Source organism: Procambarus clarkii, chromosome 82 (assembly GCF_040958095.1).
Source record: "Procambarus clarkii isolate CNS0578487 chromosome 82, FALCON_Pclarkii_2.0, whole genome shotgun sequence".
NCBI lineage: Eukaryota > Metazoa > Arthropoda > Malacostraca > Decapoda > Cambaridae > Procambarus > Procambarus clarkii.
In genome coordinates, this window is record NC_091231.1 from 1,030,318 (window position 1) to 1,056,041 (window position 25,724).

General features: G+C 35.8%; 1 protein-coding gene across 20 annotated transcripts in view; it reads left to right on the plus strand.

Annotated features, from left to right (window-relative positions):
* Positions 1–25,724, plus strand: part of CaMKII (Calcium/calmodulin-dependent protein kinase II) — a 397,894-nt gene that overhangs the window by 355,997 nt on the left and 16,173 nt on the right. For 2 of the 20 annotated variants that reach the window (XM_069315729.1, XM_069315736.1), the window contains exon 14: positions 8,193–8,249. The exons of the other annotated variants lie outside the window; for them this stretch is intronic. In XM_069315729.1, coding sequence (XP_069171830.1) covers positions 8,193–8,249 — 57 coding nt within the window. The remainder of the gene's footprint in view (positions 1–8,192; positions 8,250–25,724) is intronic. 20 annotated transcript variants of the gene reach the window in all.

A 25,724-nucleotide genomic window follows, 5' to 3' on the forward strand; every position in this document is an offset into this window, starting at 1 on the left:
TCAAGGTCTTACTTGTAATGTTTGTATTTATATGAAGGATCTACCAGCAGGGCCTCAATTATTTGAACATGTTTGCATATGAAGCTAAGACAATGTGAAGGATAAAAACCTATATGACTGCCACACTTTAAAAAAATCAAGACAAAATACTCATTTATTAGAAAAAGGCTAATAAAATTTGATGTGAACAAATTCCACAATCTGGATTTCAGGATGAGTAGTCAGGGCTAAATGTGACCTATCCTTAGCCTATGGTGACCTATCACCATAGGTGACCTATCTGTGACCTATGAGATTTCAGGATAGGTCACGGTTAGCTTATACAGTATGTGGTAAGATGCTAAAGAACAGTCATAGAAAAGTTTTAGGAGTGATCCTTGATAGCAAGCTAACACCAGAGGCTCACATTTCACAATAATCTTAAAGTAAGTTAATGGAGAAATGATCAGCAAACTGTTCATGAAAATACATAAGATCTGAGTTAGATTACATAGCACAGGTTAGATATCTATACCTCAAAAAACAAAAGCAAAACAGAAGAAGTTCAAAGAAATGATACTAAATGGATCTTGAACCTAAAATAAAAGCTACAAGGAAAGGCTCCTGGTGTTAAATATGCCAAGGTTAGAGTGGGGGGTCCGTCTAATTACCCAAAGCTACTCAAAGCTTCCTAACACGCTACCCAAAGCTTCCTAATATTACGTTAGGAATGTATAAATATGATATATTTACTCATTATAATGTTGGTGCTGAATGTAGAACATGGAAAAACCTATTTTTACTCAGAAAAGTATCATTTTATAATGAAATTAGACGAAAATAAGCTGCTAGTGATGCCAAAGCAAGTCGACGGCCCAAACGACAATGTTGTGGAGCGACTTATCCAAGACACATTCTTGCTTGGAGAGTATTTGCTGGCATATCAGCCTTCTGTACCTACCTAACCTAACCAATCTACCAAACATAACCTAACTAAACTTAACCTATCCAAACCTAACTTAATATAACCTGTAGGCAACAATATATCTTTGATAAGTCGCTCCACAGCATTGTCGCTGGGATCGTCAACTTCCTATGGCCTCTCATGCCACTTAATTTCATCTAATTTTGTCATAAACTTACAGTATATTATTTCAGAGTAAAAATATGTTTTTTTCATGTTCTACCTTCAGCACCAACGTTATAGTGAGTAAATATATCATATTTCTTCATTACTTATGTAATACTAGGAAGCTTTGGGTAGCTTTGAGTAGATTTGGGTAGCTTTGGGTAATTAGAGGGACCGTTAGAGGGCAAGAAATAGGGGTCATACCTATATTTTTGTCATGCACAAAATTATAATAGGAATGAATACAATTTACAAGGAGCTTTTGAAACAATAACATTGAGAACAAGAGGACACTCATTCAAATTATAAAAAACAAAATATACACTTTTGAAGAGTGGTAGAGAGATGGAATAAGTTATAAGAGAGTGTAGTGTGTGCTGCCATCATCGAAAGTTTCAAAACATGACATAATAAAGATTATAGAAAAGAAAAGACACTACAAGCAAAATTCTCATCCTGAACTACACTTGGCTAATTTACGCATACACAAACAATTCTTGAAAGCTTAACTTGCAAATTGCTGATACATGTGATGTGGTGACATAGTGTCCAAGTATTTGGCCTTTGTTATAAGATGGAGCAGTAATGTTGACGAGAACCTTCTATTATCATATCATCATGAAGAGCTATTTTTGTCATTATCGCCTGATAAATAAATAAACAACAGCAGTACTGTATATAATTTTTAAGTTTTGCAAAATTTAGCATTTTCCAGATTCACTTCCTTATTACCTCAGTTTGATGGAAGTTAGTTCACAGTGTTTTGGTTCTTATAAGCAAGAATTTACAGCAATAAAACCTATAGAAAAATACACATTTTGTGTTGGGTAAGAAAGGCTTACCTTTACTTTGGTGAGATATAATTTAAATGTGTGCAATGTATTTAAGTTTATTTGCTCAATCAGTGGCATATTGTAGGGTCCACATCTAGTAGCTGTTTCCACTGATAGTATAGTTAGTAGTAGCTGCTTTATTGATAGTATAGTTAGTAGTAGCTGCTTTATTGATAGTATAGTTAGTAGTAGCTGCTTTATTGATAGTATAGTAAGTGGTAACTGCTTCATTGATAGTATAGTTAGTAGTAGCTGCTTTATTGATAGTATAGTAAGTGGTAACGGCTTCACTGATAGTATAGTAAGTGGCAACTGCTTCACTGATAGTATAGTAAGTGGTAACTGCTTCACTGATAGTATAGTAAGTGGTAACGGCTTCACTGATAGTATAGTAAGTGGTAACTGCTTCACTGATAGTATAGTAAGTGGTAACTGCTTCACTGATAGTATAGTAAGTGGTAACTGCTTCACTGATAGTATAGTAAGTGGCAACTGCTTCACTGATAGTATAGTAAGTGGTAACTGCTTCACTGATAGTATAGTAAGTGGTAACTGCTTCACTGATAGTATAGTAAGTGGTAACTGCTTCACTGATAGTATAGTAAGTGGTAACTGCTTCACTGATAGTATAGTAAGTGGTAACTGCTTCACTGATAGTATAGTAAGTGGTAACGGCTTCACTGATAGTATAGTAAGTGGTAACTGCTTCACTGATAGTATAGTAAGTGGTAACGGCTTCACTGATAGTATAGTAAGTGGTAACTGCTTCACTGATAGTATAGTAAGTGGTAACTGCTTCACTGATAGTATAGTAAGTGGTAACGGCTTCACTGATAGTATAGTAAGTGGTAACTGCTTCACTGATAGTATAGTAAGTGGTAACGGCTTCACTGATAGTATAGTAAGTGGTAACGGCTTCACTGATAGTATAGTAAGTGGTAACTTCTTCACTGATAGTATAGTAAGTGGTAACTGCTTCACTGATAGTATAGTAAGTGGTAACTGCTTCACTGATAGTATAGTAAGTGGTAAGTGCTTCATGAAGAAGATAGCAAGTGGCAGATGTTTCATTGATAGAGGTATGTGATAACTGCTTCATTGATAAGAGTGTAAGTGATAACTGCTTCATTGATAGGGGGTGTAAGTGGTAACTGCTTCAATTATAGGACATTAAGTGGTAACTATTTCACTGTAGTCTTTTCTGTATCTAAAGTATTAAATACACTTATAACCTGCCCCGTAGCCTCCCCTCCCATTCTTAACATCCCCCCCTCCTTTATTCTTGCTTCCCCATCCTCACACTCCACTTCCCGGCCTTCTTTTCCCTCCTCACCCTTCCCAATCCCATCCTTTCCCCCTCCACATCTCATATTTTCTCTCTCGATACCATCGCCCAACCACTTGAGCTGGATGGTAGAGCGTCAGTCTGATTTCATGCAGGTCGGCTATCAATCCCCGACTGTCCAAGTGGTTGGGCACCATTCCATCCCTCCGTCCATCCCATGTCTTTATCTTGATCCCTTCCAAGTGCTGTAGTAATAGCTTGGTGCTTTCTTCTGATAGTTCCCCATCCTTCCCCCCTCCCTCTCTTATCCTGACATTTTCCCTCTCTTTCTCACATTCTCCCCTCTCATCTTCTCTCTTCCATCTCAAAAGAAGTCAAAGTGAGTTTTTTACTTATATATTATTTTGCGAGTTCTCTACTCTCATAAACTAGCTACAGGTAATGCACTCACTATGACTGTTATTTACTCATGATTGTATGTGTAATAGTCATTCTAAGTAAATGAGTTATTATAAGTGTAAATGATAGTTATATTAAGTGAAAATTAAGCATTGTGAGTTTTTAAATGGGGAAAAGTATATTAGGGAGCACTCTATAGGTTAGACATTGATGTGAAACATAAAGTGCAGGGAAACACTTCATTGCTAGTGTGACATCATGATACTAGCCGAATATGCCAAGTAGAGATGTGTTTAAACAAATTTAATAATCATGAATGTAGAACAATTGCTAAATGGGCTCATTTGTATTGGTGAATTGAGTTGTGGAAAGTAGTTAAGTAGATACAGTATTAACATAGAGATTTGGAAATGTATGAGAGAACTTAAATATGTGTGGAAGACTTTCTAATAAAGTGTTTGTATGGTGAGCCAATACAAGCAGTATGTGCTGTATCTGATGTTTACTGCTTCATAATTTGATGTGGCATGTACTTTACTTTTCTCTTAAATATGATCACTTGTTGAGCTAAATAGAATGTAAATTTAAGTGATAAACACAAGATAAAATGTATTGTGTTTTGTGTATTTGTTGTTAATTGTATTTCTTAAAAGGTAATATTTGACATAATACATTATTTTTAATAGGAATTACTAAGATAAAGGTGTGAGTGGTACCTTTATTGACCTTAAATCTGCTTTTAAGAAACATTCCAAAGTGATGTGAACAAGCCTTAATATTTCTTTAAATAATAATTTGTTTTTATGAAACAGCTATGCATGGTATGCTAGAAAACTGTTTAAGCAAAGTACAAGTTGGTTAATAAAATGTTGTTATTGCATTTAAAGTTGATTCATGAATAGTGTAACTGGAAGAGAAGTTTCTTGTTGAAGGTAATGTAGTTAGTATTTTTTTTGTTTAATCTAAAGTAAATTTATTACACATACACACCCTTGATATTGTAACCTTACTAACATTCATATTCATTTACATGTAGTGCAGTGTAAATAGTTTCTCAAGATTTGAAGCCATTTTAAAAGTGCTGTTGTCTATGTTGTAAGACAGGTTGTCTACTGAACATTTTATCTTGATATAGTTAGTGTGAAAGGTTATACTAATGTTAGAACTGATGAAATTAAAAATGGTTTGAAGAGTAATTAGACCGAATATTGGGGATACCAACTTTTGAATGACTAACATATTTTGATCAGTGTTACCTTGCGATGATTCATGTGCTCCATCTTGTACTGCAGTTGTAGGCCCCTGGGCAGTAACCTGTTGTGCTCTCTCATATATGCTCCCTTGCAATCCTCGTAACATAACATGTTCCCTTTGTACATAATTAATACATTTGTTCCATGATTGCATTCATCCACTGTATCAGAACTTAGTTTAATATAGAGAATGATATGGTATTTAGTTCCTTTGCACAAAGCAACACAGCACTTTAGAGATTTGGAATGCTATAGTTATTCTCTAATTCATGAATTCTCAAGATTATTTTTATTTAATTGACGTTGGCATTTGAGTCATATTAGATTACTTGACAAATCGTCGGTCATCAGGGAAGTGAAAGTTACAAGTTTCGTGCACTGGCATATGACAGTCAGAGATTTCTTGTGTGTACAAGAAAATACTTGTCTTAGTTAAAAAAAAAAATACCAATTTGCCTGGTAAAGAGATGCAAATGGGAATTTTCTCTTGCTTTTCTTTTTAAACATGAGCATTCTCAATGCCGTGATCTTCCATGCATAATTAAAAATCTAAACTCCAATAAAAAAGTTCTTAATACAAATGCAATTGTTCATAAAACTAGGAAGAAAGACATATTGAATCATGATATTGCCCTACATTCACTTTTAAGTGCATGACCTTAAGTAGTGCTGCTGTCTGGACTCATCCAACTCCTGGTAATACACATGACAAAAACAGTGGACAAGAAACTCAGTTGCAGAGAATGGCTGGTGAAGAATGTGGTGGTGTTCCAGAAGGTTCCAGCATCTTCAGCAACGAGATGAGCAGCAACACTGTTAGTGGTGATGGTGGTGATGTGGGTGGTGGAAGGCTAACTGCCGGTGCAGGACTCTGTGGGTTAATGGGTCGCAGAGTCCCCTCACTACCCCGACTAGCTAGTCTACCCATCTTCCATCGAATTCCTGGCTCTGCTACTACCAGTGCCACCACTCAAATCAACATCACCACTACCAGCAACCACAACCAACTCACTGCCAACAGCACTATGGGTATCATATCAAATATCACAGTTTCCTCCACCATCACAGTCCTCAATACCACCACCATCACTATCAGTGATGCTGTGCTCCACCACACCCCCCATGGTTACCAAGGCACTTATTCCAGCTGACTCACACTTCTCAGAGACTAATCAGATGTGATAAGCTTGCAGATTTGATGTCTCATGGACTTGAGATACATTGCACATATGGAGCATATGCTTAGTCTGATGTGTAATGAAGCACTACAGCTGACAGATGCACTGATTTGCAAGAATATAGTGATGAACCACAGTTTCCTGCTCAGCATAATAAGCTGTTAAAGATTTTCTTATTTTATATCAGACTTTTCATAGAGTTGATACACAGACTGATATGTATAGTAAAAAGTAAATGCATAATAGGATTGTGGGAGGGCTGTAACATTGTATGTATAAAGGATGATCTATTAATAGTATCAGAAATTTCTGACGTTATTAGAATCACATGTAAAGTATATAACATTAACAGTGAAGGACGTGGCATCAAGTCTCCGAGCCAAGCTATGCACGCAGAAAGCTTTTGAAGCTTACTTTTCATAATGCATTTACTTAAAAAAGTCACAATTTCAGATGTTTCCTTTTTAGCACTTGATTCATGCTTGTTTAAGCTGCCAGTATGAAGCATCCTACTATTATTGCTGCACTTTTAATGACTGAAAAATTATGTTTTTTCCTGAAATTTCTATTGAGTATGAGACTCTTTGTACCACAAGCTAAATGCTTATCACAATTCTTTCTTTTTATTTTTGCATCATAATGTTCATATCAATTCGTATATTATTCATATTATTACCATTTTCATTCATTTTTATTGACACTTAGGCTTTCATTTTATATATATATATATATATATATATATATATATATATATATATATATATATATATATATATATATATATATATATATATATATATATATATATATATATATGTATATATATAAAGTTGTGAGGGTACCACCTCTGGTGCAATTGTAGGGACCCATAGCCTCGGAGAAGAAAATAAAGAGTATTCAGAGAAGACTTTGAGGATTCTCACTGAACACTTTAATATTTTCTTATCCTACCACCCCTATTAGTTTTGTATATTTATATATATGTATATTTTGTCAGTTTATTTTATTTAAAATTTCATTACACAAAAGGATATATAGTGTATATATATATATATATACTCGAACCCATGACTTGAACCCATACTACCATCATCCTGTACACCAGTTGCATAGTGCTCCTGGCAGTATGGGTTCGAGTCGTTTCTGGGGTGTGGAGTTTTCAGTTACATATACGCCTGGGAACCATTCAGGCTTGTTCGCATATATATATATATATATATATATATATATATATATATATATATATATATATATATATATATATATATATATATATATATATAATATATATATATATATATATATATATATATATATATATATGTACATACATATTATCAACATCATATCTGCATTATGAAGGAATGTGATTTATCAGTAAAAGTGGCACTGGAGGGGGGCCAAGGATGATGCAGGCAACCACTTGAATGGGTGACCCTGCCGAAGTTACTTTTTGACTCATTCATTAGGGTGTGCAAGGATACTAACATATAATACAGTATATGATTTTGTCTTGGAATCCTGGTGGTGTCCTACTGTGATCTGCAGGGAAGCAACATGTGTTCTCTGAGAACGTTATGTTACCTGAGATATATTGACACCTTTGTGAAAAATAATTCAAAAGAAGATTTATTTTTCCAGAATACATTTTCTCTACAATAAGGTACTCAGAAATTTTTCCTAAAGCTATACCAATGTAGAGAGCATATTCTCTTAGAAGTTACAGTGAAATTAGATCATATTTATTGAGAGTCTGGAAGAACTGAAGCTATTGGCAAAGGTACTTTTGAGATTAAGCCCCCTTTAGAACGTTAGTACATGAAAATGTGCTTTGCTGCAATTGATGTAGACTCTTTCTAGAGATTGTGACTCTTCTCAAGCAAGATGAGACACCCATCAGCGTGTAAAGTACATGGTAATCCATCTGTGTACAAGGTATGTCATCTGTTGACATTATACTTGATGTAATGTTACCTTCCACTTGACACAGTAGTAGCATCCACAAATTGTGTACAAATGCTACATTGTGAATGGTGGTTTTTTCTTTTCTTTTTGTCCGTCCCCTCTTCTCCTAATTTGCCGTGGACGTTGCTTCACCCCGCGTATGGTGCTGCTCTTCCTGAACGGCGTAAACAGACAAGTCCAAGTCTCAAGTTGATAGAAGTACCACAGTGATCGCCAGGGATGTTGAAGGTAGGCGCCTCCTTATGCTCCTTCTCCATAATGAATAAAAAAAGGATTATTCAGAACCTAATTAAATTTATTTATCATTATTACCATAGTTAAAATTCTTATGTAAGCAAATCTCTTTAATATTTTCTCCCTTTCTAAATTTATAATCCTGATCACGTGGCACATATTTACAGGATAGGTTTTCAGTCATATAATTATAATTCATTATGCATGGTGGTCAAAATTTCTATCACACTTTTTAATTATTCTGATAATGTTATTTTGTTGCCACCGCATAAACATTTATTTTATCGAAACACAGCTGAAGGTTCCTTGACAGAATCCAAATTAGAATCAGTAATCTCTTTTTAAAGGTAAACGTGAGAAAATTGAACATGCACTCGGAAAAATATATAAATAATAATATTTTAGGCGAACTTTTAGCGTGTTAATAAGAATTGCCTTAATTGCTTCCAAGAATCTTCTAAAGTTGTCAGTAAACATTTGAATCTATTATTAATGTAATGTAAAATATTAATACTGAAGTTGAAATCGTTTAATCTGTATTTCCAGTCATATTATCATTCAGAAAATATACTGCACTAAAGATAATGTTTATTTCTGAGTATAGTTTGGAAAGCTGCTCCTTAAAGCATTAATTCTTGAAATATTTATGTAATTCTTGATTTTTTTTTTTTTTTTTTTCATGGCACCAATACAGTTCTTTGATTATTAAAAATGAGACAGCGAATGTGTAAGCCTAAAAATATTGAATTAACAGGAAATATTCAGCCCATTCTTATTATATATTTAGAGTGCAAATGGGCAATTTTGCATGATGGTTAATTAATCTTTGAATTAAAAGGATCTGAATTATTATCACCCAAAACTTCATATTTATACTCAGCATTATCAGGATTATTTATGAATTGACTAGTAAATGTTTGGTCAGGACTAAAACTTGAATATGGGTTAAAAACATACAGTATTACAGTACTGAAATCTCTTTCATCTGCATTTATTAATCTATATGTTAGTAAGTAAAAATTAGAATTTTTTGGAATTTGATACACTGTATTGTAATGATTATTTAAATACAATACTGTACTCTGAATTAAATAATACAAATTCTTAAAACAAAATAACATTACTCACTTTCCGAATATCTTAAGTAGTAACACTTTTCATGCAATAAATTGTCGTAAGCCATTATACTGTATTCACAGTTAGACTGATGAAGTATTTTTTTTTGTAGAAAGATTTTACTAGACAAGTTACCATAAACATTCTTATTAGTTTACATGTCTTAATAAGAATGTTGACCGGTATTATTGCAATGAGAGACATGATACACAACCCTATAGGAAATTGATATAAGGTTACATCCTTATACTCTGCTGGCATTAAGTTTATATTAATAAATAGCTCAAGTAAAATTTTAAAAGGTTGAAATGCAAATTATCTGTATACATAATGGATGTTCAAAGTACAGAGGAGGTGTTTTAATTCTCCCCTTACATTCTCAGTTTCATTTCCTTGAAAGCTTTTCACACCATGAAAAATTTCTCCTTCGGAATCATTTTACTTCTATAAAGATATTGTGGTAATTTCTGAAATACTGTGCAGTATGGAATTACTATTTGACCACCTTACCACACATTCTAGGAAGCAAAAAATCAGTGCACTACTGTACAGTCTCATTTGATCAGCTTAATATAATAGTTTACACCCCAGCATATTGTACATTCTTTACTCCAGCATACATTACATACTGTATGCCCTAGTATACAATACATACTATAAACTCCTGCATATATAAATACTGTATGCCCCAGCATACAATACATACAATAAACACCTGCATACATTGCATACTGTATGCCCCAGCATACAATACATACTATACAATCCTGCTTGATTGGTTCTGGGAGTTCTACTCCCCCAAGCCCGGCCCGGGACCAGGCTTGACTTGTGAGAGTTTGGTCCAACAGGCTGTTGCTTGGAGTGGCCTGCAGGCCCACATACCCACCACAGCCCAGTTGGTCTGGCACTTCTTGAAGAAAACTATCTATTTTTTTTAATTGAAGAAAACTATCTATTTTTTTTAAGATGTCCATGATTGTTCTGGCAAAATTTCTTATGCTCGATGGGAGGATGTTGAACAACAACCACTGACCTCTGATGTTTATAGTGTTCTCTGATTGTGCCTATGGCACCCCTGCTCTTCACTGGTTCTATTCTGCATTTTTTCCATATCGTTCACTCCAGTATGTTGTTATTTTACTGTGTAGATTTAGGACCTGGCCCTCAAGTATTTTCCACATGTATATTATTTGATATCTCTCTCGTCTCCTTTTTTAGTGAGTACATTTGGAGAGCTTTTGAGACAATCCCAATATATCGTATCTATGTACAAGATGACGCAACACAAAAGGAAGTTAGTGAGCATCAACAGAAATCTGCAGGATCTCCTCCTACATCTATCAGCAAAGAGCCAACATAGAATGTAGTGGAGATAAACCATGGCAACAAAGCATGAATGTGGAACTTGCAGATATTATGCATGAGGTGTATGTAAATATGGGCTGTCAGGAACATGCAAATACAACCAACCAAGAAACTGCAGAAATACCCTAAATATAGGAATGTGTAAATACAGAAAACTGCAAATACTTCCACATGAAACTGTTGAAAAATTTTGCTAACCAAAAATGTGGCATGTGTCACTGTTCCGTAGGGCCCAGGACAAAACAGGATATCGAATGTGCAGGTTGCAATTGGTATACCATGGTACCTATCTTAATATCTCGGATGTCGAGAATAAGGATGAAATAATGGAAGAGGTTTGGACTAGGGAGGAGTCAAGTGAGGATATAAATGATAGATCTTTACATGAGATATTTGTGGAAGTAATAAATGAGCATAGAGACACAATACTAAACGAACTGACTGAAGGCCAGAAGGCAATGAAGAAGTTGCAGGAGGAACAAGTGTTAATGAAAGAAGTTATAGACCTTAAAAAACATTAGATAATACATGTATGGGCAGGCTCCCCCAGGGCCATTCCCCGAGGGGGGGGAAATCAGACACTCGGGGGAATATCGGCAAATGCAGGCAGATTTCCGGATAGAGTGCAGGTGCTCAAGAGAGGGATGCAGAAACCATGGATAGGCATAAATGAAAAAACAACCTCATTATCAAAAACCTTGCAAAAGAAGAGGACAAGAATGACAAGGAACTCATTGAAGCAATGTTAGAGAAAGTAATTGGCAAGGAGGAAGACTTAAGTATATCAGATGGTAGGAGGTTGGGTAGGCCGGAAGCAAATTTGGTAGGAATAAATAACCATTGCAAATTTTGAACACAGATGGAAGTTACTAAACCAGCCCACAAACTCAAAGATCTCGAGAGGTTTTGCCAAGTGTACATATCTCCAAACCTTACTATTGAGCAGCAAAAAAGTGACAGGGTGCTAAGAGGCAAACTGAAGGAGTTAAGAAACACAGAACGCCACAAAATGTGCAGCTAAAAATCAGGAGAGGGCAGGTTATCCAGATTGCAGATGGGGGGGAGAAGTCAAAATCCTTTACCTAGTCAGGCAGAACTAAGTCTATATATCTTGGATGACAAGCAGGTTCAGAACCAGAACAACAATGTACAGAATAGTTATGTTGCTAAATACAGGAGCAATCTCTCAGTCCCCCAGGAACAACATAGGAGTTTAAATTGTTTCTACACAAATGCCAGAAGTCTAGTAAATAAATTTGACTCGTCATGTGCATATGCTAAGGCTGAAATCCCGACATCATTGGCATCATGAAACATGGTACCGAGAGCACATATTAGAAGGTGAATTCTATCTCCCAGGATACCACCCACCATTCAGAAAGGACAGAACAACAAGAGCAGGCGGGATGATGCTGAATGTGAAAGAGGACCTGGTGCAACCAACAATGAGGAACTGAACACCATGGGTTCCTTAGAGTCTGTATGGTGCAAAATATTAACTCAAGATGGTAGCAAAATGGCAGTGGGAGTATGCTACAGAGCTGATACAGCAGTGGCAGAGGAAATTGCAGATCTGTATAATGCGATCGATGCATCATCTGATAATGGGGGGACTTTAACCTCCATTATCTATAGATTGGATCAATCTAGCATCACAAGTGGAAGATGAACAATTTCTAGACCTAGTGCAGGACTCCTTTCTCATACAACATGTAGTAGAGTCCACATGTGGTAACAGCATACTAGATCTTGTGCTAATATCAGAAGAGGGCATGATTGATCAAATTCATGTGGGGAAAAAGCTAACCCCCTCATGTGATCAGCATATTTTAAGATGGACTACAAATATAGAAACCCACATAAAGGTCAAAGGTGATGAATTTCTAGATTACCATCGAGGAGACTTATCAAGGAATGAGAGGAACTGCAAACCATCTCCTGGAGAGAGCTGATAGGTGAACAAGACATGGAAACATCATGGCAAAATTTCAAGAGGGTCATTATGGAACTTGTTCCAAAATATGTCCCAAAGAAGAAGAAAGACAAGAAAGGGAACAAGATGGATGACACAGGTCGTAAAACTAGCATTGGTAACCAACAGGAACCTCTGGAGAACGTATAAATCCACGATGGACATCATTGATTTTGTGATATACAAAAGGGCACTAAGCTCAGCGACCCAGAAAATCAGATCAGACAAAAGAAACTCCGAAAGAAACCTTGCCCAAAACATTAAGAAAGATCCAAAATCGTTCTATGCCTATACAGTATAAGAGGTAAAACCAAAACAAAGGACTCAGTAGCGCCCTTAATAGATGAGACTAATCAAGTAATAATGGATGATAAAAGGGTAACAAATACTCTTAAGTGAATACTTTACATGAGTGTTCACACTAGAAAGGTTAGATGACATCTCATCACCTACATAAATGTTTTTAGGAGGAGGAGGAGGAGAGAATGAATTTAGGGATATACCCATAACATGCAAAATAATAATGAAGAACATTGAAAAGCTAAAAAACTCAAAATCATCAGATGTGGATGGCATCCAATCCAAAGTTTTAAAGGAACTGACATAAGAACAATGCCTACCGCTGAAACCACTTTTCACAAAATTTCTAGACCAAGGGGTAGTCCTCGTAGATTGGAAATATGCAAATGTCACCCCTTTTTTTTCAAAAAAAAAAAAAGCAGAAAGAGCTCAGCAAAAAACTAGCGGCCGATCAGCTTGACATCACACATCTGCAAGCTCATGGAGAGAATCCAAGGGAGAGAATCATTCACCATCTTTCAGTGAACAATCTATGTACAAAATCAACACAACATGGGTTTATTAAAAACAGATCCTGCCTTACAAACCTGCATACATTTTTGGAAATTGTAACCAGCTACTCAGACAAAAGCCTTCCTGTGGATGTAGTATATATGGATTTTGTAAAGTCTTTGATAAGATACCACTTGAAAGACTGGCAAGATTGTTTTGCCCCACATGCAGGGTCTTGTATTTGTCAATATTAAAAAACATTTGCCAGTCTTCTGACCATTTGTGGAGTTCATGTAGATCTCTTTGTAAGGCTTCAATATCATTATCATTTCTCGCTTTACCATAAATTTTTTTGTTAACTGCAAATTTGATGATGTGGTTTGTAATATTCTCATCTATGTCATTAATGCATACGATAAAAAGATTTGGCCCAAAATGGACCCCTGTGGTACCCCACTTACCACATTTCTCCAATCAGATTCGCTCCAATTTAGCACGACCCATTTTCTTTCTTTGCTTCAATTATTGTTTTATCCATTCCAGTATTTTACCATTTATTCCATGTGCCTGTAATTTCCTTGCCAGCCTTTCATGTTGGCATGAAAGGCTGGCAAGGTTGAAAGGTTGTATGAAATTAATTTTCCTTTCCTTTCATACAAATGCTTTAGCAAAATCCACGTATACTACATCCACCAGAAGGCCTTTGTCCGAGTAGCGGGTTACTATTTCCAGAAATGTGAGCAGGTTTGTATGGCAGGATCTATTTTTAATAAACCCATGTTGTGTAGATGGTACAAGAATGTTCATTGAAAGATGGTGAATGATTCCCTCCTTGAGAATTCTCTTCATGAGCTTGCAGATGTGTGATATCAAGCTAATCAGTTGGTAGTTTTCTGCTGAGCTCTTTCTCCCTTTTTGAAAATTGGGTGTGTCATTTGCATATTTCTGCATATTTCCAATCAAGGGGACTATCCCCTTGGTCCAGAGATTTTGTGAAAAGTAATTTCAGCGGTAAGCATTGTTCTTATGCTATTTCTTTTAGGACTTTGGATTGGATACTATCCACACCTGGGGCCTTTGAGTCTTAGTTTGTCAATGTTCTTTCTGATTATGTTGCACATTACTGGTATATCCCTAAATTCATTCTCCACAATTCCTGCATACACTTGAATGGATGATGAGATTTTATCTAACATATCAACATTCAGCATATACAGTATACACCTCAACAGTCAGTATATAGTGTACACCACAGCATACAGTATATGCCTCAACATTCAGTAAACAATGTTTACCCCAGCTTACAGTATACACCTCAATATTCAGTATACAATGTACACCCCAGCATTCAGTATACACCTCAACATTCAGTATACACCAACATTCAGTATACACCTCAACATTCAGTATACACCTCAACATTCAGTTTACACCTCAACATTCAGTTTATACCTCAACATTCAGTTTACAATGTACACCCGAGCATTCAATATAAACCTCAACATTCATTATACACATCAACATTCAGTATACGCCTCAACATTCAGTTTACAATGAAGTACACCCCAGCATTCAGTATACACCTCAACATTTAGTATACAATGTACACCCCAGCATTCAGTATACACCTCAACATTCTGTTTACAATGTACACCCCAGCATACATTATACACCCCAACATTCAGTATACAGAGTACACTCCAACATTTAGTATACACCCCAGCATACAGTATACAACTCAACATTCAAAATATAATGTAAACCCTAGCATACAGCATACACTTAACATTTAGTATGCAATATACACCCCATCTTACAGTATACACAACATTCAGTATACAGTGTACACCCCCAGCATGCAGTGTACAGAAAGCGTCTCCAAATTACCTGAACCCTCCACTCTCCATTAACCATCACACCGCAGGGCACATCAACATATTCATTTAAGTTATTACCAACTTTTTACTATTTTTCAGACATCTTTTATAACTTGAAAATATTTTGTAAGGATTAGTTGTACCACTTTTGTGGGTGCCAGTAATGCAGTTAAATAATAGGTAAATAACTAAATTTGGATGAGAGTTAGTATTATTCATGTTTAATATGTTGTAGGTTCTCCATATATCAAAGGTTTCTTCTCTTAAGTGGTTTATTATCTTCTGGTTTATTATGTTCACTTTAAATATTAACTTCTGTCAGTGGAAATTATATTCACTTGGTTAATTACTTTCATAATTTATCATATCTATTTGGCTTATTCCCTTCTCATGGTTTGTTATACTCACTTGATTTATTATGTTTTCATAATTTAAAATGCACGACTTTGAATGATGAAAGATGAAAAGTTGCGTTTTGTATTCTTGACATACATAAGGGGGGGGGGGGGGTGTAGTCTCTGGTTGTGATTAGTGGTGACCTAAATGTGCTGTGTGCATTAACATCAAATGTGATGTATAGTCAGTGTATGACTTTAGCGGTGATCTGAGCGAGTTGTGTTCAGTAACAGTAGAAAATGCACAATAACAATAGATAAATGTTTTTTCACTGGATTTTTGTAGCTTATAAATCAAATTTGATTACAGTGTAGAATTTTGTCAGAAAAAGTGCTATGATTTACACTTACATCCGTAACATCATCAAGTGTATACTGAAGTTAAAAAGAGGAAAGCATGACATGTGCTATGACGTTTCTATGACTTAAAATATAATAATTCTCTAGTTTGATTGATATGTCAAATATACATTTTCTTATAGTATAATTAGGTAAATAATAAATCAAGAATGAATGCTTCCTATATAGTAGTATGAAAACAGCTATGTTATCAGCACAGTATTGAGTATTGTAAATTTTTTATATGAATCTTCCGAGCTACTTACTGACAAAATTTAAAGCGTCCTATTTTATTAGTGGCCTATAATGTAAGTAATTTATGGTTTTCCAGTAACCCAGTTTAGGATACATGTGTTTTCTTACTCATAACTTGCAGGATTTATCGTAAGCTATAATAATCTATTTTAATAATTTATACTGAACAGAGACATAAAAATATTTTGTTTAGAAGCAATGATAAATTACTTAAAGAAGTATGTCGTCTTAATTAGTAGTGAATTTATTTTTTGCCATGGCTGATGCTGTGTAATAAGTGTAATGGGAAATGAAAATTGGAAATATTACATATACTGTAGTTGTGTAAAACGTGATTTCTGTAATATGACACTGCTTTAAATGATGTTTTATATAAATAGTTTAATTATAGTCTACTCTCACTAATTGGAATTATCTAGGGAAGGGCCCAGTGCTAATCATACAGCAGTTCAGAATACATGATAACTACTGTATTCAGCAAATTCCATTTTCTATATATTTTTGGTAAAAATCAAAACCAGGCTGGGAGTCAAAATTGTCAGACAGGATGATACCTAGGCACTGGTGCAACACAAAGGGATGTTTTCAAATATCACTTTAGGGTCATATAAGAAACTAGAGAGATGCCAGAGAAAAGTTGAAGCAACACAAAATGGCCACTAGAGGCATATCTGTAAAATCTCAGTCCTACCGAATTCTCCCTTGGTGTCAAAAGTGATTACAAATTGAGGCTTCATAATTGCTCATTCACCAGTCCACCACCAAGCTAAGCAGCACTGCCAATGCTTACCCAGGGTTCCTAAACTCACATTATCTTTGACAGAATTAGGGAAAGCTTCACACAAAGAGATAAAATTAGGACTTCAAAGCAACCTGGTGGTTCTGCTCAGTAGGATGCTCTTCATACTGACTCAAAAGTAGTGGAGCTATCCACTATTGCCGTGGAGCTACCACTACTGCTTAGAGAGCAGCTATCCAGCTGCTCTCAAAGGTAAACCATGGATACAGATGGCAGAAAACATGCAGATATTATAAAAAGGGAAAGAGTGCCAAAGGAGATACATAGTGTAAAGAATGGTCACTCAACAGAGGACAGACTGATGAATGAAGGCACTAACACCACTAGTCTAAGTAGGTGCCTGTCAAGTGGAAAGACATCATAGCACTACATACTTCATGGAAATTTTGGGCAAATTTCCTTTAGCAAACACTCTTGTGGAATCCCAGAATTCCGCTGTTCAGAATTCTAAGCAAGAGTTGTTAAAGATCTTTTTAGAGTTCTTGTCATCCATCTGGATCATTTACATTTACCATCCCTTTTTGGCATATATTTATGTACAGCTTCAGTAGTGACCATTATAAGATATTCTTATGATGCTTCAATGTCTTGATCTGTTAACTCCCTCTAAATGGTATTTTGCATTTCCTTTCTCATTCTTTGACAATCTCCTCAATGTCAGTCAAAGAGGTCACCATTCTTCACATTTGTGTGGGTTTCTACAATTGAATTCCATCTCGGGATATAGTGGTCACATGTAACAGTGAGCTTCTCTCCTAAATGGCTTTATTCAATTATGCCCACTCTTGATGGTAGCACAAAATTTAGAATGTTGTTGCCTCATGTGGTAGGAGTTGATGTTACCACCTGGTGGTGGGTGTGTAACTTTGGCTTGGCAGTTCAAATGTGCAATTATGAAGCTTCACTTGGCAGTCACTTGTGATGCCAAATAAGGATTTGGTAGGGATTTGAGTTTTTATGGAAATTGCATTTGATGACTATTCTGGGGTATAGTGAGTGTTGCTTCCCATGCCTCTCAAAGTTCTTAAAAGTGTGGCTATGGATATTTATGCATATCTGCCAATGTACACAAAAAATTCAACTAATATATTTATTCCATATACAGTATAATGATTAATTTGGATGCAAAATGTAAGGAAAAGTTTAAATGACATACATATCTATATAATTACTGGTTAGGTGAACTGTAGAATGGTGGTGAGTGGGACACCCATCTGGCTCTGTCACAGCCACACTGCACATCTTGCTCACACACCAACATGTGCTACAGGACTCCAGTTTTGACCTTTGATGTTTATACAATCGTATTTGTGTTGAATAATTAGATTTGTGTACATATGTAAAAAAATGTATGTACATAATCTATGAAAACATAGATTGAGGTACATTATAATGAGCATAATATACGTAGGCCTACAATGAAGGCATCAATTAATGTACAAATGAATTCATTTTGAATGAATGAATAAATGTATGTATATTTGTATCAATAAGAACACTAGAACTAAGGGGACTGCAGATGGCCTATTGGTCTATATGAGGCAGTTCCTATTTATAACCTTGTATGGGTACATAGGCCCATATATGAATGAGTTTGGGTGGATATAAATAGGAGGTGCTCTGTATGAGGCAATAGGCCTTCTGTAGTTCCTTTATTATTATATCAAATGATGATTGGCTGATCTGGTATACTTTGTTACGACCATATGGAGCTGCAAAAACCACATGAACGTAATCAGTATGCATATAATGTAATACAGTATAATGGAATTTTATACATTGATGACTACTGCATTTGGATAGTAACATTTGCGATGATAACCACATTTGCATAGTAAGTTATCATGAAATGATAGCAAAATGATAGCAGGATTTTTTCATGGACCAAAGGTAAACTCCACTATATCCATATAGAGCTATTTTATCCATATTAGCATCAATGGTGTGTTAATAGTTTAAATCAATGTATGATGATAACCACTCAGTATGGTATGATAACCACCATTACTGCCACAATGTATGATGATAACCCACATTACTCAGTGAATCAGCATACGAAAATAACTGCGCATTGAGGGTTAATATGACCCTGCAGGTATGTTTGAAAGGTTTCCTGTGGGGTTGGTGCCTAAGTGTCATCCTGCTTGACACTTGTAATTAAATTCATGAATATTTTCTGACACAACAGTTTCCTTCCTTGTACAACAACTGAATGTTATAGTTTAGAATTTTTTTTATTAATACAGGTGATAGAACATGTATTTATACATATTTGATAACAAATTTATATACAGAAAGTAATTTTTTAATCAAATTTATTATAAATTTTGAAACAAATTTATTCAAAATTTTGAATCAAATTTATTCTAATTTTTAATCAAATTTATTATATATATATATATATATATATATATATATATATATATATATATATATATATATATATATATATATATATATTTTAACTTCTAGCATATTTATTTTGTTTTATTTACATCTATTTATCTCTCACATTGCTGCACTTATGTAAGCACCTTAGTTTACTAAAAAAAAAAAAAAAAATCAATATAAAAAGTTGTATATAAATTTGAGCATTGTAATCGATGAGTCATATATATTGTTATAGTCCACATCAGTGAAAAACTGTCACATAACATTTGTGCTCTTATCACACAAGAACAACAAATACCAGTATTTATTATTCATTATTCTGTAGCAGGTTAATAATGTATTTACAATAATCAATAATTACTTGTTAGTATTTTTTGAAAAAATTATTATTAATTTTATTTGTTTTATGCGGTTGCTTTTTTATGTTTTGTTGTGAAATATAAATGAACTTAAGTCAGCAAAGCGTTATGCGCATAGATGTACTGTCCTCAGTAATCAGTACTCGTACTGAATAACCAAAACTCATATACCAGCCAGGTGTCTAACATAATATGGCTCTCATTTTGTGCAAATTACTCGATGGTTTAAATCATTCAAGTTCAAATTAGTGAGAGTATGCTAATCATAATTTGCAAGGGCAGATTTTTTTTTAAAACTTGGAAACTTGTCAGACGACTATTTTAATTGCGAATACTTAAATTTTTTTAGAAACTCTTAGATATATAAGTAAAATATAAAAGGGGAAGTAAGGGTTTGGCATTTTTACGTATTATAAATTTAAGTTCTTTATATAATAGTTTTGGCAATTTTACTCTCGCATTAAGAGGTCAGTCCATTAACTGAAATGAGTTGGCTATGTGTATTTTGGTTTTAGCATGTGAGCACAAAAACCACTGTTAGTGGGAGGCAAAAAAACATATTCTTAGAAGAAATGTTGCCAGAGAACACATGTATAATAATAATGGAATTGTATATTAGTGCATGAATGCACTACCTTCCTGGGAAGTTAAGAGCATTTACTATTGCTATAGTCAATATCAGTCAATGATATTTGGTATCACAGGCGGGGAGGAGAAAACCAAAGCTACCGCAGCATCAGTGGTGGGCGCCATGGCTGGTCTTAAGAACAGTTTATTATCTGGAGGTGGCAGTGGGGGAAAACCTGCGATGGCTACAGGTGGTGGTGCAGGAGGTATAATGGCTGCTGTGGCAGCTGCAGCTGCAGCTGCAGCTTCTTCTACTGCCCCTGCTACACCATCTGTGGCATCAAACCCTTCCACTTCTAACAAAGAGCACAGACTTGAAAGTAATGCAGAATCTGTGCGCCCTGACCGCAAATCCAGTAGCAGCCAGCTGAGCAGTGCCCAGCTGAGCACCAATCAACTTAACAGCGGTAAGTGGGTGTGATGCTGGCGTGATCCCGCACGCCCACACTACCCACAAGGGGCCTCCACCAAACGTGGTAATGCCCCATAACAATCCACCAAAACTAACAGATCAGGAGTGAAACATATCCTCTACTCAACACAAGTATTTGCCTGCCCTGTTCTCACACAAGACTAGTTACATCATATAATTACATAAACACAATTGTCGTCTACAGTTTTCTATATCAGATAACGTGTGGTTTTCGATGCATTAATTGCAGATACAGTACTAACGTAAGAGTGATTATATTTTATATAGAGTTATAGATTAGGACTAACTACAAAGCATGTGTGTTCTATGATTTATTTATTAATGCACTCAATCAATAAGTATCTTAGAAAAACTAGAAACCCAGTTGCTGTTTTAAAAGCATGTAAAACATATTATGACTTGAAAATTTATTATGCATACATATAGACACGGCTCAATTTTTCTATAATTCTTACTTGACTAAGCTTATATATTCCAACAAATTTGGATAAGGGTTTATGTTTGAATCATTGTAAATAAAAGATTTTGCTGCATGGTCAGCTAGCAAACGAATGCACATTTCTTATGGGCAACATATATTTTGCTCCTCTACAGAGATACGCAGTGGAAACATGACCCATTTGTTGTATCCAAGACATATTTATTTCTTTTTATCGCATGTTTTCCTATTGCTCATTGCAGGAACACATTCAGAAATATAATAGTTTTTCTTTTAAATTTAAGTTTGGTGCAGATTTTATATCACTATTAGAAAAATAATATATTTACACTCAAATTTATTATCAAATATCTGTACATACATCTGATACTATTAGAAATGTAACTTACTCAAGTGCAAATCTAGAAGCTAAGTTAGAACGTGCTAATAAAGTTGTCCTCATTTTAAGTAAAGTAATAATCATGAAATTTTCTTGCAACATACACCTCAATTATAATTGATTTGCAGCAATATAGTAATTTGGCCTGCAACACAAAAATAACCTTGCAACATACAGATCAACAGCAATCAACTTGCAATGTACACAATTTTTATTTATATGGATACTGATATTGAAGGAGCTACAGAACACAGCCACAGTACAGTACAGTACAAGTACTTCTAAAAATGCAGTAAATCATTAAATACACGGGAAATGTTCTTTTACTCGTAGGATAATAACCCTATGAAACGACCAACCCACCAAAGTTCTAAATGCCAAAATAATACTTCAATTCAAATTCAGCTGGGGAAAAAACCTCAGGAATAATAATATATAAAAATATATATATATCTATATATATAAGTCTGATGGCGTAGTGGGTTAAAGCATACTAGTTATGCCAGCTACTGGAAGGTAGTTGTGCTTTCTGGGTTCGAGTCCCACTGGTGGGTGTTGTCCAAAGATTATATATATATATATGTCGTACCTAGTAGCCAGAACTCACTTTTCAGCCTACAATGCAAGGCCCGATTTGCCTAATAAGCCAAGTTTTCATGAATTAATATATTTTCTCTAATTTTTTCCTTATGAAATGATAAAGCAACCCATTTCATTATATAAAAGGTCAATTTTTTTTTATTGGAGTTAAAATTAACGTAGATATATGACTGAACCTAACCAACCCTACCTAACCTAACCTAACCTATCTTTATAGGTTAGGTTAGGTTAGGTAGCCGAAAAAGTTAGGTTAGGTTAGGTTAGGTAAGTTAGGTAGTCGAAAAGCAATTAATTCATGAAAACTTGGCTTATTAGGCAAATCGGGCCTTGCATAGTAGGCTCAGAAGTGAGTTCTGGCTACTAGGTATATATATATATATATATATATATATATATATATATATATATATATATATATATATATATATATACTGTATATATATATAATTTCGTTGAAAACGACAGAAAGTTTTAGATTTATGATTCTGGCACGAATCCTCTTGATATTCCTTATTTTTTCTTCATTGAACCAGGAAGACTAAAAATTAACACTCCAAAGTTCATTTTTACTTATTATTTGGTTCTGACGCCTAATAATGCGTTTTGTAAGGTCGTACCTCACATTCTCAAAGACAAATTCTTGTGTGTTAGCACCTGATTATGTTCTCAAATGGTGAGGTGGAAAGTGACATGGATGAATGACATACATGAGGTATTAGTGGGGTCCTATATAATGGGGTTGTAAATTAAGAGTGTGACATGATGGCAGTTTATGTTCTTCTGGTTGCTTCCGTTCCTGTTGCAGGGTCATTTGGAAATATACAGGAAGCTTCAGGAATGGAAGCAACCAGAAGAACATTAAGAGGACACATCCATAATACCTCCGAGCCCACTGGGGTTTTCCAGGGCCCGTAGGGTGAGTAAACAATACGGGAAGCCCAGGCACTGGGCTAGCTGAGCCGATATAACCCTGTTTGTCAGCAGGCAAACAGACCACTAGTAGCAGCCATGAAACCTCAGGGGAACAGAGAAGTACCACCAACACAACCTAGGCTTGCCTAATAAGAAGCTACGCAGACTTTTTCCGGTAACAAAAAGCAAAAACGCTAGAAAATAAAAATAATAACCCCAAAGACACACAACAAACAAACTGGCAGCCAGAGAGAATCGTCGGCCGCCGCGTGTGCAAGCTGCGCTGGCCGCAGTGCGCCCCGCCCAGCCAATAACACTCCCCACCCAGGGCAAGACGGAAAGCTCAAGACCCCAGACATACCCCAAGGGCAATGACAATGCCAAGCAATGAATTCCTCAAATGGGAGTGATTCCTGAACACCCCAGGGAAGATAACCCTGAAACGCATGGGCAGTACTTGCAGAGCACCTAGGGAAGATAACCGTAGGCACATGCTGCTCTTGTACAATAAGACACCTGGGCACAACACCACACACACTGATGGTACAGCCACACAGGGCAAAATCCATTACAGGAAATTGAGGCCAAAGGTGACTGAACTTACCACCAGCACATCAGCTCAAGGTGTGGAGTGGTGGTCTGCTGGCTCACCTGAGTCGGCTCCCCCTCCGCTAACGAGTGGGAATGCTAGTTGAATGCAGTGTTCTTTGTTTGTTTTCTTTTTGGGGGAGTTCTTTTGTTATGTTTGGATGTAGGTTACAATGTTCACCAGATTGTGGTCTGTTTTGTTTCGCCTATCTTTCTGGGTGCCCTCCCCGGTCGATGGCAATTATGACATATTTTAAATATAAAGTGCTCATAGGCCATTACTCTTTGCACCTCTCTGAGAGGACCAGATTCTGGTGCATGGTTCCCAGTAGGCATAAGGACTCCTATGACTGATGACTCCAAACTAATATATCACATCAGTTCGGATAGCTTCAGGGAGCTATCATAGCTGATCAAGAGCCTCCTACAGTGTCATATCCCACGTTGTCATTCTCAGTTGAGAGATTGGCATGAGTGTGAGAATGACCAGAGAGCAGAGCAGGCTCCTCCTTGCTGGGCAGAGGGCCATTCAAGCTTGGTCAATAGAGCTTCAGGCTCGCATGCATGGGGTTCACGGTTTGAGTCTCCTAGAGCTCAGGTTAATGGAAGACTCAGAAGTCATCTACGTCTGTACCCAACTGTGTTAAAAAAAAAAAGATTCACCCCCAGCCCGCTGCTGGGGGATGAAGACAAGCTGTATTATAAGAGCTTAGAGCTTATTTTTCACAAGGAGAGGTTAGAGGCATTAAAAAAGCAAAAAACTAGAAGATAGAAGAAAAAGAGGCGACATGATCACTATGTACAAAATAGTAACAGGAATCGATAAATTTGATAGGGAAGAATTCCTGAGACCCGGAACTTCAAGAATAAGAGGTCATAGATTTAAACTAACGAAACAAAGCTGCCAAAGAAATATAAGAAAATTCACTTTTGTAAACAGGGTGGTAGACGGTTGGAACAAGTTAGGTGAGAAGATGGTGGAGGCCAAAACCATTGGTATTTTCAAAGAGTTATATGACAAGGAGTGCTGGGAAGATGGGACACCACGAGCATAGCTCTCATCCTGTAACTACACTTAGGTAATTACACTTGGGTACAGTAATTACAAATACAGTAGTCAAAAGACTGACAAATGCTTTTTAATATCAACAAATGCAAGTCCCTGTATGTGGGGGTTACAACCCATGCAACAACTACCAAATTAATAGAATTACATTACAGCAGATTGATGAAGAAAAGGTCCTTGGAGTCAAAATCCACCACTCTTTAAAATTTGCACAGCAGGTGAGTGCAGCAGTCAGAAAAGCTAACTAAACTCTTGGGATACTCAAGCATACTTTTGACTTTAAGGAAAAGAAGGTAATGGTTCAACTATATACATCTCTGATGTGCCTCCATTTGGATTACTGTATCCAAGCATGGAGACTGCATTTTCAGGAGAACATAGCTTCTCTGGAGAAGGTGCAACACCGGGATACAAGTCATTCAAGAGCAAAGTCATCTCTCGTATCAGGATTGCTTAAAGGCTACAGGATTAACAACACTGCAAACCAGGCATGACAGGGCAGATCTTTTTGAAACTTTTAAAATACTGAAAAAGTTAGAGGATGTTGATCTGGACATTTTCTTCAAAAGGTCAGATGTAACACAAACGAGAAGCAACAGTTTCAAGCTCAACAAGCCACAATGTAGGATTGAGAACAGGAGATACTTTTTCACCCACAGGGGTTATTAACCAATTGAACTGCTTATCCGCCAAAACCATAACTACAAAAACTGTGTTGAGTTTTAAAGTATACCTAGAAAAAATCATCAAGGCAAATGGGGAGAC